Source organism: Sus scrofa, chromosome 10 (genome assembly GCF_054392235.1).
Source record: "Sus scrofa isolate SSC_HxYL_T2T_F1_AM1 chromosome 10, Sscrofa_HxYL_maternal_Yorkshire_Landrace_v2.0, whole genome shotgun sequence".
Lineage (NCBI taxonomy): Eukaryota > Metazoa > Chordata > Mammalia > Artiodactyla > Suidae > Sus > Sus scrofa.
This window is the reverse complement of record NC_139392.1, coordinates 71,345,751-71,364,643: the sequence shown is the minus strand read 5'-3', so window position 1 is coordinate 71,364,643 and position 18,893 is coordinate 71,345,751. Positions and strand designations below refer to the sequence as shown.

General features: G+C 42.4%; 1 protein-coding gene across 8 annotated transcripts in view; it reads right to left on the bottom strand.

Moving 5' to 3' along the window:
• CACNB2 (calcium voltage-gated channel auxiliary subunit beta 2) overlaps positions 1 to 18,893 on the bottom strand; it is a 455,426-nt gene that overhangs the window by 206,131 nt on the left and 230,402 nt on the right. For 2 of the 8 annotated variants that reach the window (XM_021064822.2, XM_084980213.1), the window contains exon 1: positions 17,538 to 17,706. The exons of 5 other annotated variants lie outside the window; for them this stretch is intronic. In XM_021064822.2, coding sequence (XP_020920481.1) covers positions 17,538 to 17,588 — 51 coding nt within the window. In that variant the 5' untranslated portion in view covers positions 17,589 to 17,706. Of the gene's footprint in view, positions 1 to 17,477; positions 17,707 to 18,893 lie in introns of those variants that run through there. One more of the 8 variants, XM_021064818.2, reaches the window with a different exon arrangement.

Genomic DNA, 18,893 nt, shown 5'->3' with positions numbered 1-18,893 from the left:
AGTTAGTTATTTCAGACACCACAGAGGAGAAAGAGAAAATCAGAACAGACTACGGGAGCCTCATCAGCGGGGCTCACGGCAGATACTTCATTGGTTAGAACGGACAGCTGTTGGCTTGAGCAGAGGCTCTGCCCCAAAAAGAAAAGAAAGGCTACAATTATGCAAGTATTCTACTCATTATTTGTGGGGTATCACTTATCCTGAGAACAAACCACACGTAAAATTAATACCCAGTGGTGAGTTATGTATCCAACCCCTGGTTGGTTTGTGTGTTTTGGCTGCACTCCCAACATGTGGAAGCTCCAGGGATTGAATCCGAGGCCCAGTAGCAACTGAAGCTGCTATAGTGACAACAAGGGATCCTCAACCTGCTGCATCACAGGAGAACTCTATGAAACCCCACTTTTTAGAAACTTTTCTTTCTTTTTGTAATATAATGACTCTTCTAAGTAGATTCAGACCTAGACATGGACAGCTACAAATAAGATTTACAAAAGGTCAGCTCTTTAGCCAGAATCCAAAAACCAAGGTAGCTCCAATAACAGCAAGTGTTAGAAGTAGTACGTTAAAGACTGTGAAACACTTGTCCTATCTTCCCTTCACAAGTGACTTTTTTTTTTTCTTTTCTTTTCTTTCTTAGGGCTGAACCTGCGGCATGTGGAAGTTCCCAGGCAAGGGCTCGAATAGGAGCTGCAGCCCACCACAAGCCACAGAAACATGGGATCCGAGCAGTGTCTGTGACCTACACTACAGCTCAGGGCAATGCCACATCCTTAACCCCCTGAGTGAGGCCGGGGATTGAACCTGCATCCTCATGGATACTAGTTGGGTTCTTAACTTGCTGAGCCACAACGGGAACTCCCCAGAGGTGACTACTTCTGAAGAAAGAAACCATGTGTGGCTCTAACAGTTGTGTTATATTTTTAATTCTCAGAACCCTGCCAACCCATGTGTAGACTATGTAGATAATCAATCTATTTTCAGATTCCTTGTTTGGTGTTTTTGGCCATACCCACAGCAAGCAGAAGTTCCCAGGCCAGGGACGGCACCTGCGCCACAGCAGTGACCTGAGCCACAGCTGGATCCTCAACCCACGGCACTATCAGGGAACTCCCTATTTTCAGATTCACAGAAGCCATCTCCTCCCGTTTGCTCTGTCTTAGTTCTTGCAAGTAACCCACTCCTCTGCTCACAGGCTTTGGTCTCATTTTGTCTTGAGACAGTTCTAAAGATGAAACCATCCTTCTCACGGCCCGAATCACAAAACAAACGAATCCACGTTCACAGCGTTGACAAAATGCAAATCAACCCAAGGACCCTGGCTTTCTCTTCAGCCTTGTCCCTCGGTGGCCTCAGGTGCACCCAACACAACTGACAGCTCTGTCTAGCATTCAGCTCCCCTTCAGGTCCCGTTACAACTGTCTTAATGTGGCCACCATTCTTCTCTCCGTAGGATTCTTTTATGGCCTTTGGGTCTTTTCAAGGGCAGAGCAAAGTGGTGGAAGGAGACAAGGGAAGGACGGTGAACTGGGGCTTGGCACCAGGCATGGGGGAAATTCTCACGGGGCCTCACGGAGGGAACTGTTCCCAAGAGAGGTCAAATCTCCAGGCAGGACGTCTGTGCTGTACTATGTTCAAGATTTTCATAGCTATTATATTTGATTCTTTAGGTCAAGAGGGCTCACATCATTATTCCTTCAATTGCAAATGGAAGCCAACTGACTCTCAGAGATACTGGATAATGCGTCCAAACGTTACTCTAATTCAGGCCTATTCCGGTTTTTTTTTTTTTTTTAAACATAAATTCCATTACAATCCTAATCAAGTACTCGGTCAAACTACCAGCCACTTACTGGTATGAACAAATACCAAGCGCTTTCAGAATATTAACCAGGATACTTAGCGTTTGACCAACGCCTAGCAAGATTTATTGTTTATCCTTGAAATAAAACATTGCTTGTAATATTTCATCTTAATGCCTTTGGGCAAAGGAATAGATGATGGCTGTTGTCAGAGTTAATAGACTAAACAGACATTCTGGGATAAATATGATTAATGCAAAGCCCTCAACTCCCACAGAGCAGGACAAGGGAATTTAATTAAATTAATTAATTCTTTATTTATTTATTTTCACGAACAAGGCTGGAAATCTAAATTCATACTCTCAATCTAGATTCCAGTGAATCAGACATGTCCATAGTTCATAATCCCTGGAGTGGTAGCTTCTCTCTCACCAAGCATTTGCTTTCTCTTCCCCTTCAATTAGTTGTAGATGTCTTTGAGGGGCATTTCACTTTGATATGTACCTTATACCGAATCAACATAGATCAGTCAATGGTAACGAAGAGAAATGCCTATATACTTCCTATCATAAAATTATTGAGTGAGAAACTGCTGAGAAAAGTCAGGTCCTTAGCTAAAATTTTTCTAAGGACCTAAAAATAGCGATTTTTTTTCTACAGCATCAAAGAATTTTATAAGTCCAATTCTAAGTTTAAAACATGAGATCATCTGGAATTAAAATTTAAGCCATATTAAACCCACTCCTGGGAATATATCTGTACAAAACGGAAGTTCAAAGAGATACACACAACCCTATATTCACTGCAGCACTGTTTATAACAGCCAAGACGTGGAAACCGCCTAGGTGTTCATCGACAGAGGAGTGGATTAAGAAGATGTGGTACCTATACACACTGGAATACTACTTGGCCATAAAAAATGAAATAAGGCCATTTGCAGCAACATGGATGCAACAAGAGATTATCATACTAACTGTCAGAAAGAGAAAGACAAATACCATATGATATCACTTATATGTGGAATCTACAGTATGACACAGGGAGTTTCCCGTTCGTGGAAACGAATCTGATTAGCATCCATGAGGATGCAGGTTCAATCCCTGGCCTCACTCAGTGGGTTAAGGATCCGGTGTTGCCATGATAACTGTCGTGTAGGCTGCAGACACAGATTGGATCTCACATTGTTGTGGCTGTGGCATAGACCAGTGGTTATAGCTCCAATTCGACCCCTAGCCCGGGAACCTCCATATGCTGTGGGTGCGGCCCAAAAAAGACCAAAAAAAAAAAAAAAGGCACAAATGAACCTATCTACAAAACAGAAACAGACTCACAGACATGGTGAACAGACTTGTGGTTGCCAAGGGGGTGGGTGGAAGGAGTGGGTTGGGCTGGGAGTGTGGGGTTAGTAGATGCAAACTATGCCATTTACAACGGATAAGCAATGAGGTCCTCCTATGTAGCACAGGGAACTCTATTCAGTTTCTTGGGATAGACCATGATGGAAAATAATAAAGAATGTGTGTGTATACACACACACACACACACACAACCAAGTCACTTTGCTGTATAGCAGAAATCAGCATAACATCTTAAATCGACTAAACTTTCATCAATTAAAAAAATTTACATCATATTATTGTTCAGAGATCATATTTTTCTAAAAAAACACAAGATTTTTCTTTCATTATTATTTTTTTATTGAACAGATCATGTTTCCTGCTACTGAATGTCTTAAAACATTTTTAAGAAGATAACCTTGTTAAAATAGTATTATTATTATTTTTGCCTTTTGTCTTTTTAGGGCTGCACCTGTGGCACATGGACGTTTCCAGGCTAGGGGTCCAATCAGATCTATAGCTGCCAGCCTACGCCAGGGCCACAGCAATGCCAGATCCGAGCCGCATCTGTGACCTACATACACCACAGCCCATGGCAATGCTGGATCCTTAACCCACTGAGCGAGGCCAGAGACCGAACTCAAAACCTCATGGTTCCTACTCAGATTCATTTCTGCTTCACCACGACGGAAACTCCTAAAATATTGTTATAATTCATAACTTTACTAGAGATAACATATAGGCCCTCATATTCCATTCACAGATTTTATTGATACAGATGTATATGTTCCTCCATTTGCTCAAAAGAAAATCCAATATCCTAACTGATCGTTTTGAGGTGTGTTAAATCTTACATGTAAAAGACTCCCCCTTGAGAGCAGCTATGAAATGCTATGAAAAAACAGTTCCTTTCAGCAAGACTTGAAACACACACACAGGTCTGCAACTAAACCCACGTATCCCCTTATCATTCATATAACAATTAAATACCTACTTTAAAAAAAATGACAAGTATAGTGAAGAGTAACTTCCAAAGCAATGAACAGGGAGCAGAGCAAAGTAAGTTTCTTTTAAATGAAACCCCAGGAATGCTTTTAAGCCATGTACTGGCTTATCATCTGTTGACTGCTACTGGCTTCTCCTCTCCTTCACAATTTATCAATCCGACTGTTCTCTGTTTCAGGACACTTCCATGATAATGTTAGTCACTGACCAAATTCCATAACCTAAGAGCCTTCATACAGTGGTGACAGGTGCTATCTGCACAGTCCCTTGTGATAAAGCAATTATGTCCTCCCGGTGTTGTCAGAACTCACAGCACCAGATGCCATGTTTTTCCCTGCTTCGTAGAGGAGCCCTGGAATCGGACGGATGCCACTGGAAAGAAAACATGAATACCAAATAAAGAGGCATTATCTTTCCTAAGGGTAAGACTGAAGGGTAGTGGGTCTGACCTGGATGCTAAAATGCCCTCTTAGGCTGAATTCCCCTTCGGTGAATAAGGCCAGTCGAGCCTGTTCGGCTCAGGCATTGCACTGAACACACCAAAAGAACAGACCTGTAAAAATATCATCTGTCAGAGCCTGGCAAGCAGGGCAAATGCCTTATTAGGAGAAACTGAACTGGCCTTGAGAGAGCATCAGGAGGAGAGAGGATCTGAAGTGCTGTACATCTATTTTTGTATTTTAAATGTCGTAATTACTTTTCTAAGGTTTGTAAAAACTGTCAGCATTTTCTCTTGCTGAACTGATCAGGCAAATGCTTGGAAGAGATCACATCTTACAGGAGGCTCGAGACGACTCTGCAAGTTACGTGAGTGTGGAACCTCAAAGGATGTGAAGCAGTTTCCTGATTCTATAATTAAGAACTTGATTTAATTCATTATCTTGGCTTATTACGGTGTTTCCTTTGTTCTGGATTAAGGGCAGGGGGAAAATTATGCAAAAAAGCTGGGTTGGAAGTGATTTCGCTCAGCTGGTACAGACCATCTGCTTTTCCGTGGTAGAATGTAAAAGGTAGAAACAGGGAGAATGATGTGGCACGTGTTCCCAGCAAGGTTTTGAAAGACACTGGGATTTTCTGACATGGCCTTCAAGTTCATCATCTTACACAATGAAAAAATACAGGTAAAGAAACATCAAGAAGCAACAATCAGGAGCTCCCTGGTGGCTCAGCAGTTTCAAGATCTGGCATTGTCACTGCCATGGTGTGGGTTCGACCCCTGGCCCGGGAACTAGCACATGCTATGGGCATGCCGCCCCCCAAGAGGCAACAATCAGAAGGTAGCAGAATCAGCAAAGATCTGTGACTCTGTCCAAGTCCCCCAACGACGTTCTTCTTTGCTTTACAAAATTAATTTTATCACTGAATTGTCTTCTTATCTGTAATCCAACAAGGATGAGGGGATAGATGAGATAGATAGATAGTTAGTGGTTGAAAGCCACTAACTGCAAAACATATAAAACAAAATCAACACAAAAATGAACCCCCAAACCTCTTAGGTGAAATCTAATTAGAAACACAGATTTTAGCAAAGAAAAAAAAAAGGGGGGGGGGAGAGAAATGGTATATATGCATTCTCTAGGAAAATATCCTTGGCTTTTCCGTACATTCCCTTAGGGGAATGATTCTGTGCTCTGGTTTTTTTCTCTCTCTCTCTCTCTTTTTTTTTCCCTCTGAAAAGTAGCTGGGACATAATTATAAGGAAAAAAGCAGCTCCTTGTTAAAAATTTCTAATGGGGGAGTTCCCGTCGCGGCGCAGTGGTTAACGAATCCGACTAGGAACCATGAGGTTGCGGGTTCGGTCCCTGCCCTTGCTCAGCGGGTTAACGATCCGGCGTTGCTGTGAGCTGTGGTGTAGGTTGCAGACGCGGCTCGGATCCCGTGTTGCTGTGGCTCTGGGGTAGGACAGTGGCTACAGCTCCGATTTGACCCCTAGCCTGGGAACCTCCACGTGCCGGGGGAGCGGCCCAAAGAAATAGTAAAAAGACAAAAAAAAATTCTAATGGATCAAGCTAGAAGATGAAAAAAAAAGTTTTATTAAAAGTGGCTTGTTTAGAGAAGGTTAAATAATTTTTAAAATGTCTTCTTTTGGGGTGGGGGGCTCACTCACAGTATATGAAAGTTCTGGGGCCAGGGATCAAATCCCAGCCGCAGCTGTGACCTACACCACAGCTGCAGCAATGCTGTATACTTAACCCACTGCACAGGGCTGGGGATTGAACTTGAGCCTCAGCAGCAACCTGAGCTGCTACAGAGACAACACCTTAACCCTCTGTGCCACAGTGCAAACAACCAAGCTCAAGTTAATTTTGAGACTAGGAGTTCCCATCGTGGCGCAGTGAAAATGAATCCAACTAGGAACCATGAGGTTTCCGGTTTGATCCCTGGCCTTGCTCAGTGGGTTAAGGATCCAGCATTGCCATGTGCTGTGGTGTAGATCATAGACTCAGCTTGGATCTTGTGTTGCTGTGGCTGTGGCGGAGGCCAGCAGCTATAGCTCCGATTGGACTCCTAGCCTGGGAACCTCCATATGCCTCAGGTGTGGCCCTAAAAAGCAAAAAAAAAAAAAAAATTTTTTTTTTGAGACTATCTTGGTAGTGAGCCTGTTGGGTGATTTTCATGAGGACGCAGCTGGCCTTGGGGTTTGTTGCTGGGAAGGCCTATACGGCCTGGTTCACTACCGAGAGGTTGGGTGTGGGGGCCTGACCTGCTATAGGACACTCAGGGCTCAAATATCAAGCAGGAGCCCCCTAAACTCCAGTCCTTATTCCTAAAGGAAGGCAGCAAAGGTGCAGTCAGCCTGAGCAGTAAGAACACAATTGTCAGAGGGGTTGGGGAGGAAGCCTTGCACAGACAGGAGTGAGATCAAGTCCCCCAAGGACCGTTTTCTTTGTTTTATAAAATTAATTTTATCACTGCACTATCTTGAGTCAGACAGGCTGACTGCTGGGCTACAATCCCCAGTGATGCCACTGTACCCTGAGTGGACCTAGACTTGTGACGTCCCTAGCTGTGCTCAGGTCAGAGGATCAGATTCTTCATCCTTAAAACAGAGATGACAATGTGTCTATTTCACTGGGCTGCTGCTGTGAGGATTAAATAATACATAAAAAGCATTTGGCCTCATGCAACCTACATGCAGATTAAAGAACTTCTCAAAATTGCATTTTTTTTTAAAACTTTTTTTTTAAGGCCCGCACCCACGGCATATGGAAGTTCCCAGGCTAGGGGTGGAACTGGAGCTGCAGCTGCCGACCTACACCACAGCCACAGCAACGCCAGATCCACACCGCGTCTGTGACCTACACCATACCTCACTTAACCCACTGAGGGAGGCCAAGGATCAAACCTGTATCTTCATGGATACTAGTCAGGTTCCTTACTGCTGAGCCACAATGGGAACACCCCCAATTGCATTTTTAAATTGTAGGAAAAGAGACACAACATGAAAGTTCCCATTTTAGCTCTTTTTTTTTTTTTTTTTTAATGGCCTCACCCGTGGCATATGCGAGTTCCCTGGGCCAGGGATTGAATCCGAACCACAGCTTCAGCAACGCCGGATCCTTTAACCCACTCTGCTGGGCCGGGGATTGAACCTGCACCTCAGCAGTGACCTGAGCTGCTGTAGCCGGATTCTTAACCCATTGCACCACAGCGGGAACCCATTTTAGCCAGTTTAAAGTGCGTGGTTCAGTGGCATTAAGGACCTTCATACTGTTAGGCAACTGTCACCACCACCCATCTCTGGAACTTTTTCATCACCCCAAACGGAAACTCCGTCCCCCTTACACGCTCACCCCCGCCCCCATTTCCCTGGCAACCACTGTTACACTTTTTCTCTCTGCGAGGTCGATGATGCCAGGTACCTCACAGAAAGGAGATCGTATGTATTTGCCCTTTGGGGACTGGTGGATGTGCCCCAGCATAATGTCTTCAACTTTGCCAGCATTATGAGTGCTCGATTTAGGCTGCCAGAATGAAAAACAGTCCCAGAGAAGGCAGGTCCTGTCCCTCAGCTGTAGAAATTAAACAAATATATGTTTTCCCATCCCCAAAGCAGATACTGCCTTAGAATTGAAGAACCTTTGTGATCCACACAAACTGCCTCTTAGGATCTCTGATTAACACGGAGCTCCATAACAACGGGTCTTTTTGGGTCTCTTTAAACAAATACCTTTCAACGTCCCTACCGTGAGTTGTTCCAGCTATGGTATCACCTCTCTCAAAAGTTATGCAGAAGCAAAGTGATGGCTCTTATGGGAATTCTGAATCCTATCACACTTTCTTTCTTTCTTTTTTTTAGGGTGTGGAAGTTCCCACACCAGGGGTCAAATCGGAGCTACACCTGCCGGCTACACCATAGCTCACAGCAACACTGGATTCTTAACCTGAGTGAGACCAGGGATCGAACCTGTGTCCTCATGGATACTAGTCAGGCTCGTTACCGCTGAGCCATGATAGGAACTCCCCTATCACACATTCTACAATGGCCTGTGAATTCCCACCCTTCATATGAAATACAAAGCAGAGGGAATAGTTTGGAGATCTCTTTATTTACTTTTTTTTTGGCCTTGTCTCCAGCATATGGAAGTTCCCAGGCCAGGGATTGAACCTGTCCCGAGCTTCAGCAGGGACAATACTGAGTCCTTAAGCCACTGTGCCACTAGGGAACTCCTGGAGATCTCTTTGAAATTCAGACTTTCAGGAGTTCCCGTTGTGGCTCAGTGGAGAACGAACCTGACTCCTTGCGCAGTGGGTTAAGGATCCGGTGTTGCTGTGAGCTGTGGTGCAGGATGCAGATGCAGCTCGGATCCTGTGTTGCTATGGCTGTGGCGGAGGCTGGCTCAGATTCGACTACTAGCCTGGGAACGTCCATATGCCATGGGTGCGACTCTAAAAAGACAAAAGACAAAAAATAAAATAAAATAAAATAAAATACAAACTTTTACTGAGCTCAAATTCAGCCACATAATCACCTCCACATTCTAGCTACATTGAAAAACCTACATAATTCAACTAAATCTTATTAAAGAGATGGTTGACCAATCTATTCTTTGTTATCAAGATGAACTGAATTCCATAACTTCTGCATTTTCAACCAATCCTTTACCCTGAGAATTCTCTAAACATTTGTGCTGCCCATAATCTAGAAAGTCATGTTTATTGTTCAATTTTTGCACAGTGGTATATATATATATATATATATGCTATCTTGTTATATTATCCGAATAAATAATTTCCCTAAAATAGAGACTGCATTTAATTTCACCTGGGTATGCCCAATACATATCACATGCAGGTTATTAATACTTTGCTCAGTTTTATGAGGCCACTTCTTATAATCGAGTCTTTTAAAAATTACCCAGGAGTTCCCTGGTGGCCTAGCGTAAAGGACTTGGCATTGTTACTGCCATGGCTCAGGTTCAATGCTTGGCAGCCACAAATGAAAAATAGAAAAATTAAAAACGCCCAAACCTCAAGTAAGCATTCTTTTTTTTTTTTTTTGACTTTTTGACTTTTTGCCATTTCTTGGGCTGCTCCCTCAGCCTATGGAGGTTCCCAGGCTAGGGGTCGAATCGGAGCTGTAGCCACCAGCCTACACCACAGCCACAGCAACGTGGGATCTGAGCCGTGTCTGGGACCTACACCACAGCTCACAGCAACGCTGGACCATTAACCCACTGAGCAAGGCCAGGGATCGAACCCGCAACCTCATGGTTCCTAGTCAGATTCGTTAACCACTGGGCCAGGATAGGAACTCCAGGTTAGCATTCATTTTTCACAGCCCACCATGAAAGTGCATTCTCACAACTTGGTAGCAGAGCTGTGACGGAAGGAGAGAACATGCATATGTAGAACTTGGCCTTGAAAGGTTCCAGGAAGGTACATGTTTTCAGTGAACATTAAAGTTTATTCGGCTAAGTCAAGAAAATGGACATGAGCCTGGATCCAGCAGGAAGGATCGGGTTTCATGCTGCAGAAACACCTATGCTGGTGCCAAGACAGGCGAGGCCCGAAAAGAAAAAAACGACAGAATGTACAGCAGAAATTGTCACAACGCTGTAAATCAAGCATCCTTCAATAAACAATTTTCAAAAAGGAAAAGAAAAATGTAAAGCCCCAGAAAAGAAAGACCCGATGTTAAAAGACTTGACTGAATGCCTAGTGATACTGAAAGTACATTCTTCAAGCAACTGCTCGGGCTTCAAACGAAAGACAAGACCAGCACCAGCTGTTCTGAGATGCTTTAAGAATTTTGCATCACCCCTGAGGGCCTTAAGAGGCTTCCATATAGAGCAAGAGAGAGATAAGAATGATTGCTTTCATTTTACAGGTGATCAAGCAAGCTGAGAGATGTTAATCAACTGCTCCCAAACAAAGAAACCAGAGCTACAATCAGGAATAAAATCTTGTTCTCCTTCCGGAGCAGTGAGCTCTGCCCCTCCTATTCTCAAATCAAAGCCATTCTCTCTGTGTGATAACTAAGAGGATTAGGCTGCCAGGGTGGAAGAGAATCCACTTTGAGGGGAGGGGACACTGGCATCAGAGGGTGAGGACTGTGGCAGATCTATTTTTTTTCTCCCCCCCCCCTTTTTTTTAAGCTACCCCGCAACATATGGAGCTCCCGGGCCAGGAATCAGATCCGAGCCCCAGTCCTAACCTAAGCCACAGATGCAGCAACGCCAGCTCCTTAGCCCACTGTGCCGGGCTAGGGATCAAACCATCCTGGGGCTCCCAAGATGCCGTGATCCCCTTGCACCACAGTGGGAGCTCCTGTGGCAGATCTATTTTACATGCTGCTTGCAGGAGAAGGATCTTAGATGTGATTGCAGAAGCCAGATTTCTTCCTTTCCTCTTGCCTAAAATGCCATGAATAGGTAAGAAAACTGCTATACAACTGGATCAGGATTTAAAGAAGGATATCCCATTATATTATGGTCGACATGATGGCAGATCTTTTATCGAGAAAAAGAATGGAAAATTCCAGTTCTCCTATCCTAGGGGAGATGGAGAGACAGGCCCTAAATGCCCACTGGAAGGGAGAGTCACATAGGAAGCTATGCTATGAGGTGCTGGGTCCCTTTAGAGCTGTGACAGCTCTGATTTTTTTTTTTTTTTTTTAATTCTTTTTAGGGCTGCACCTGAGGTATATGGAAGGCTAGGGGCCGAAATGGAGCTGCCACTGTGACCTATGCCACAGCCATGGCAACGCCAAATCTGAAATGCCACTGTGACCTATGCCACAGCCATGGCAACGCCAAATCTGAAATGCATCATAGCTCACACCAGATGCTTAACCCACTGAGTGAGGCCAGGGATCAAACCAGCATTGTCATGGACACTGTGTTGGGTTCTTAACCTTCCGAGCCACAACGGGAACTCTGAAAGGAAATATTTTGATAGGTGAGACTGAGTAGGGGAAAACTAATAGTTTATTCTCTAAAGAGGTACTTTGATCACCTAATAAATAAAATTAATGCTGGAATCTAAACACAGGAAATCTAATAAAATAATTTATAGCGTTACAAAGAATATACAAATTTCAGATAAATTTCAGTAGAATAATCTACTAAACAGAAATTAAAGTGATGCTGGGTAATTATCTATATTTTAAGGCAATTATTAACACCTAACATGGGATGTCTTATGACAAAATTAGCATATTAATAATATTATGTTGGCATCATCAACTGGTATAATCATTTTGAAAAGAATGATGGAAAGACATAGACAGAGACATAAGAACATTCAAACCCACTCACTGCCCAAATAATTCCAAGTCTGAGAATTTATCTCAAATAAATTACTTAACAGAGCAAAAAACCATATGCTCAAAGTTGTTATGACAGATTTATTTATCCATTAAAAACAAAATTATGGAATTAATTAAAAGTCTAACAATAAATGACCAGTCTATTTGGAAAAACTATGGTAACTCCACACCATGCTATATCATTCTGTGACGAAAAAGTGATTTCAAAATATCGAAAAAGGCAGACTCTTGAATAATCTGTGCACTACAGTTACCACTCTAAAAATACATATGCTTGTAGAAAAGGAATGGGATATAATTTGCCAGAATAAAAATATTTGACTAAAAGCAGCGAAATTCTGGAATGTTCCTACACACATTTCCTTTGATATTTCTTCTATTTTTTAACCCTGATAACTTTTTTCCTCCTCTTTTTACAGCCCGTCTGTGGCATATGGACATTCCCAGGCTAAGGGGTAGAAGTGGAGCTGCCGCTGAGGCCTATGCCCAGGCCACTGCAACACCGGATCCGAACCACATCTGCAAACAATGCCGAAGGCTGTAGCAACGCAGGATCCTTAACTCACTGAGTGAGGCCAGGGATTGAACCCACGTCCTCACAGAGCCGTCAGGTCCTTACCCCACCAAGCCACAATGAGAACTCCTAATACTAATAACTTCTAATTAATTACTTTGACATGGAAAACTCTCTTTCAAGTTTTTTTTGACTTTAACAATAAAAATAACTTTGCAAATCTCTTTGGGCTTGCAGAATATTTTTCTTTCTACAAACAGATTGTTTTATGGGGTCAAGTTGAAATCAATCATTCTGGCATCTCCAGGTAATAAAGCATGCATCCCTGCGCCTCTTTTGAAGAATCCTTCTGTACCTAGACCGGCCACCAAGGCTTTCTAACATTATACATTTATTTAAATACAAATTATACCTGGGAAATGGTGTAGGAATCTTGTTTTATAATAGATGGAAATACACAGGCTCATGTCAATATCCTTTGTTTCCACCCTAAACTGCTTAACAATATAAAGGTAAAGAGAAAGAAAGAGTAAAAATTTGGAAATTACTAGACACCTTAGAATATTTAACCTCCATCATATTTTTTCTTCTCTTGGGCTGATTCCCATTCAGAAGCTATGGTTCTTGACCATCTGAGAGTTGAAGGCCACTTTGAAACTCTCCCGATGCTAGAAGATGTTCATCTATACACAGGTGCAAACACCTGCCTATCTTTTTGGAATACTGATTCCTTCCTGCCCTACCAGCCCTCTGATACTTGATCCACAGATACCCAATCAGGAGTCCCACTTTACAGAGTTGTTATGTATTTTAATTTTTCTTTCTTCCACATGCAGACAGAAAACAGCTTAACACTTTCCCCTGCTGCCTGTCCTCGATGTCAAAATTTGGCATCTCAGAGCAAAGGTCTTTAATTATTAGCCACTGCAGAAAATGCAGATGGGTGTGTACGTTCCCTTAAGAACTACAGGTGCCGTGCTCAGCAGGCTAGGTGCACTGGGATTTTTTTTTTTTTTTTTTTTTTTTTTTTGTCTTTTTTAGGGCTGCACCGGAGGCATATGGAGGTTCCCAGGCTAGGAGTCTAATCAGAGCTGTGGCCGCCGGCCTACATCACAGCCACAGCAACTCGGGATCTGAGCCGCGTCTGGTGTCTGCGACCTACACCACAGCTCACGGCAACACTGGACCCTTAATCCACTGAGCAAGACCAGGGATCGAACCCACAACCTCATCGTTCCCAGTCAGATTCAATAACCACTGAGCTACAACGGGAACTCCAAACTGACATATTTTTAAATTCTCCCCAATGACTGTGAACATAGATATTATTATTATCATTCTTTTTATTTATTTATTTATTTTTTTTGTCTTTTTGCTATTTCTTTGGGCCGCTCCCGCGGCATATGGAGATTCCCAGGCTAGGGGTTGAATCAGAGCTGTAGCCACCGGCCTATGCCAGAGCCACAGCAACGCAGGATCCGAGCCGTGTCTGCAACCTACACCACAGCTCACGGCAACGCCGGATCGTTAACCCACTGAGCAAGGGCAGGGACTGAACCCGCAACCTCATGGTTCCTAGTCGGATTCGTTAACCACTGAGCTACAACGGGAACTCCAAACTGACATATTTTTAAATTCTCCCCAATGCCTGTGAACATAGATATTATTATTATCATTCTTTTTCTTTTTACGGCTGCACCTGTGGCATATGAAATTCCCAGGCTAGGGGCTGAATGAGAGCTGCAGCTGCTGTCCTACATCCCAGCCACAGCAACATCGGATCTGAGCCGCATCTGTGACCTATGCTGCAGTTGGTTGCAACACTGGCTCCTTAACCCACTGAGCGAGGACAGGGATCAAACCTGCATCCTCAGGTGGGTTCTTAACCTGCTGAGTCGCAACAGGAACTCCCAGATACTGTTATTTCTAGTTTTACAAACAATGAAACCGAGACTCAGAGAAGAGAAAGCTTGCCAAATCCCAGAGTTATGAAGGGGATGGTATAGTATTTAAGGTCAGGTCTCACTGTATTCAAACACCAGCCCTTAACCACGGTCAGAAAAAGCTGGAATCATGAGTAACAAAGGTAAATAAATGGAAAAACCTGCACGAATCTAAGAGATCATTTTTCGGGTTTTTTTTTTTTTTTTTTTTTTGGAGGAAGGAGAGGAGGAAGAGGGACTGGCCACCTTTGTCTAAGAATAATGACACACACACATAATGACAGTCATCAAGGATATTATGCTGAAGAGACTTACAATGCAACAACACGAGCATTCACAAAAAGATAACACGCATACTTCGTATTAGTCACAGTCATATGTTTTTTGCCCTTGGAGATGAAAAAGTAATTACCTCTACTAAATTTCATTGGTGTATCCATTTGATTTTAATGCAAAGTGCACATTAAATGTATAGTTTCCTAGTGTGCTTTTTATGAATACATAAAACACATAAATACATATGTATGTACACACATATACACAAATAAACACATAAATAAATACATAAATACATAAAACACATACACATAAATACATATGTATATACACACATATATACACATAAATATACATATATATTTATGTACTGAAAAAAATTCACTCCATTTATATTATTGTCCAGGTTGAAAGAAAAATTTCCATCATTGGAGAACTTTGAGAATGACTAGATGAACGTGTTAAATGACAACAGAATAAAATATTTATTGAGGTATAGTTGACTTAAAATGTTATCTTAGTTTCAGGTGCACAACACAGTGATTGGATATTTTTATAAATTACATACCATAAAATCCTGACCATATTCCCTATACTATACCTTACACCCCTGTGACTTACTTATTTTATAACTGGGTTAATACCTCTTAATTCTTTAGAATAAAATCTTTATAAAGATTTTATTTATTTATTATTTAAATAATTTTTTTTCAGGGCCACACGTGTGGCATATGGAAGTTCCCAGGCACCGTGACACCTGATCTGAGCTGCGTCTGCAACCTATACCACAGCTCACAGCAACATCAGATCCTTAACCCACTAAGTGGGGCCAGGGATCGAACCTGCATCCTCAAGGATACTAGGTGGGTTCGTTACCACTGAGCCACAATGGGAACTCCCATAAAGATTTAATTTAAACCTTACCCATTAAAATAAAAATCCAAAAATAAATAAATAAATAAATAAAATAAAAATCCATGTATTTATCAGCCCGATTCAAACACAAGTGTTAGTTAAGATGCGTGACTAGGCTTTAGGATATAAAAATCAAGGATTGCTAAAGAGGAGGTAGCTTAAAAGGGTACACATTCTTGTGCAGATTCTAATTCTTTAAGACAACTGAAATTAACTAAAGGAGAAATTATTCAAGTAACTATTCTAGAATCATACAGCCTGACATTCCAATAAAAAAAACTGTGACGTTGTGCCCAATTTCACAGCTGAAGATATTCAAAATGATTGGTAGCAATTTGGATCCTGGGCAATTTGGGTTATGGTTTAAACATTTTTCTGATTCATAATAGAATTTCTTTGCAGAAACTACTAGAGCAGTTACTGAGTGTCTGATAATATTCTTAGAAAGCAGCCAAGTTTATGGAAAATGATGACTCCAGATGTCCTTCGAAACAAACAGGTACTGAACAATTTTCAAATTAAACGTGAGTGGCAACTGAAAACCTTAGAAACGTCAAGTATCCAACACCCAGTAATCCTTTATAATTAGTGTATTCAGAGCCTAAAGAAATAGCACTGAGGTGTACAAAGTCTACTGGGGGCTAACCCAAGCCAGGAAAATTGCACATTCTAAAATTTCTTCTTAGAATTTTTAAATTTGGGGAGGAAATTTTTAAATGTATAGTCATACATATATGACACATGTATACTCACACGCACACACACACATAAAATGGATAAACCACACGGTCTTACTGTCAAGCACGGGGAACTATATTCAATACCCTGTGATAAAACCATAATGGAAAAGAATCTGAAAAAGAATGTATATACATACATATGTGTATAACTGAATCACCTTGCTGTACAGCAGAGATTAACATAACACTGTAAATCAACTCTCCTTCAATAAAATACATTTCAAAAAAATAAAATGAAAAGTAATAAAAGCTCACTGAAATCCAATGGATTAAGCAAAGCATCTCACTATTTACTGATTGTGCCACACTTTTATTTGATATGACACAGAACAAATGAGGACCAAACCACAGATATTTCTTGGCAAGCATTTTCTACCCCTCTGTGAAACTAAATTTAGGGCAGGTTGGCACAACTGGAAATGAAAGAGGTAACCTGAGAAGAATTTTTAGACAAGCTGGACTTTATTGATTCTAAAATGAGATTTTCCTGTCCTATTAGCACAGATACCCGTAACCTGATGGTTTTTATAGACTACGATTGACATCTGGGTTCTGGAATTATGACTTTTCTTTCCAAAGCCTGCCCTGGAAGAGCACAAACAATATGATCTTTCCTTTAAAAGTTCTAAACCAAACCCAAAGACCCAAACATCCAATCGTCGTGAAGTAAAGCTTTATGCTTCAGTCTTTTCCACATGAGACTCTCATGTCCGTATTTCATGAAATTAAAAAAAAATTCAGTGTGACAAAGAGTTATCAAATCTTAATTTGCAGCAACACAGGAGGTCACATCATGCAGACTGTCACAGAAAGGCCTCAGAAACAAAAAAGCTCAGGGGCCAAGCTGTCCACGATGCGACAAGTGTCCATCTGCAGCTGGAAAGAGCATTTCCATTTTCCACCACGCTTCTCTGCCTCTCTCTCCCTCCCCCCACCCCCCCAGCTACCGAATCAATCTCAGTGAGACCGAGTTTAAAACCCAGGCTACAGCTACCGAATCGATCTCAGTGAGACACAGCTGAAAACCCAAGCTACAGTTTTACTTGCTCCACCTTCTCTGATCAGGCTAGGGATGCACGCTCTGAATGACAACCTTTCTGGCCAGAGGAGAAAAGTGGAAGCAACGTGAAGTCGCGGACGTGATGGGAGCTTGCATTCCTTAACCATTCAGTACCTTCCTCTTTTCTTTCAACCACACCGGGCGTCTGGTCTGCCTCTCTGCCCACGAGCTTACCCCAGGAAGGATGCCCTTAGTTTGAGGCGACAGGAGGCGTCTGTCAAACATGACAGCCCGGTTCCAGCTCTCTCCAGAGGAAAACAGCCTTCACAGAGCGAGAGCTCAGGAACAAAGCTTAAGGCAGCCAAGGCGGGTTTTGCTGACCAGCATTTCAACTGCTTTTCTTTCCCTCGCTGGCTTGAGTGTCTGTGTGTAGTGGGGGGCGGGGGAGGTGCGGTCTGGGCTGGCGTGACTTTCGAAAGTTCTTCAGATGACAACAGTTCTCTCTGTTCCAGAACCACTTAGGCTGGCAGAGGAGCCCATCAGAGTCAATTACCAAGGCCGTGTGGGAGGGTCTTTTTCTACTCTGAATGACGTCAGCTGGCTTGGAAGTGAGATGCCCGCCAACTTGCTGGGAAAGCCAAGTTAACATTTCATGAGTATCAGATGCCCGTCTTTGGCCAGCACTGACCTCCACTAAACACAGCGTTTTCACCAGAGAACTGCAGATTGCAACACTGTTCGCCTTCAAGAAAATGACTGGACTGAAAAAGAGCCTGGTGTCAAAGTGAGGGACATTCTTCCACTTCCACCCAATCAAGAAATACTTCCTCTTTCCCCCATCCAGGAAAGTGGTAGCTTCCTTCCACCTTCTCAAAGCGTATGAAAAATAAACATGGGTTTTCACTGTCAAATAAGTATGATTTGGCTACATCTAATTTTCACTGGAAAACATTGCATCAAAAGATACTTTGCAAAAGGGAAATGGACAACACTCTGAGACTTGCAAAGCATACAAATAAAGGATGCCCAGCCAGAAAATAGAAAGAACTCCTAAGTCGATAAATGAAAGACCCATAATCTTAAAAAAAAGGGGGGGGGGAACCATGAAGAGATAAGTCATGGAACAGAAAAGTCTAGTGGCCAATAAACATGGTCAAATGCTTGACTTCACTAATAATCAGGAGCATGAAGTAAATACACAATTTACCATTTCACACCTAGTAGATTACGGTTTCTGAAAATTCCAGATCTGGAAGAGGATGTCAAGCAAAGGATGGCCAACTGTGACCTGGTCCCAAATCTCTCCAGCCATCTGTTTTGTATAACCTGCAAGACTGTGTTCTCTATTTTTAAATCATTGAAAACAATCAAAAGAATTGTTTTGTGGCACATGAAAATGACAAAGTTCAAATTTCAGTGTCCTTGAATAAAGGTTCGTCAGGCTCCTTCACTTAGGAACTGTCCAAGGCTGTTTCCATGCTACAACAGCAGAGTTGAATAGCTGTGACAGAGACTGTGTGTCACATCAAGGCTTAAATCTTTCCTCTTCGGTCCTGCACAGAGACGGTGTGTCAATATCTGGTGCAGAGC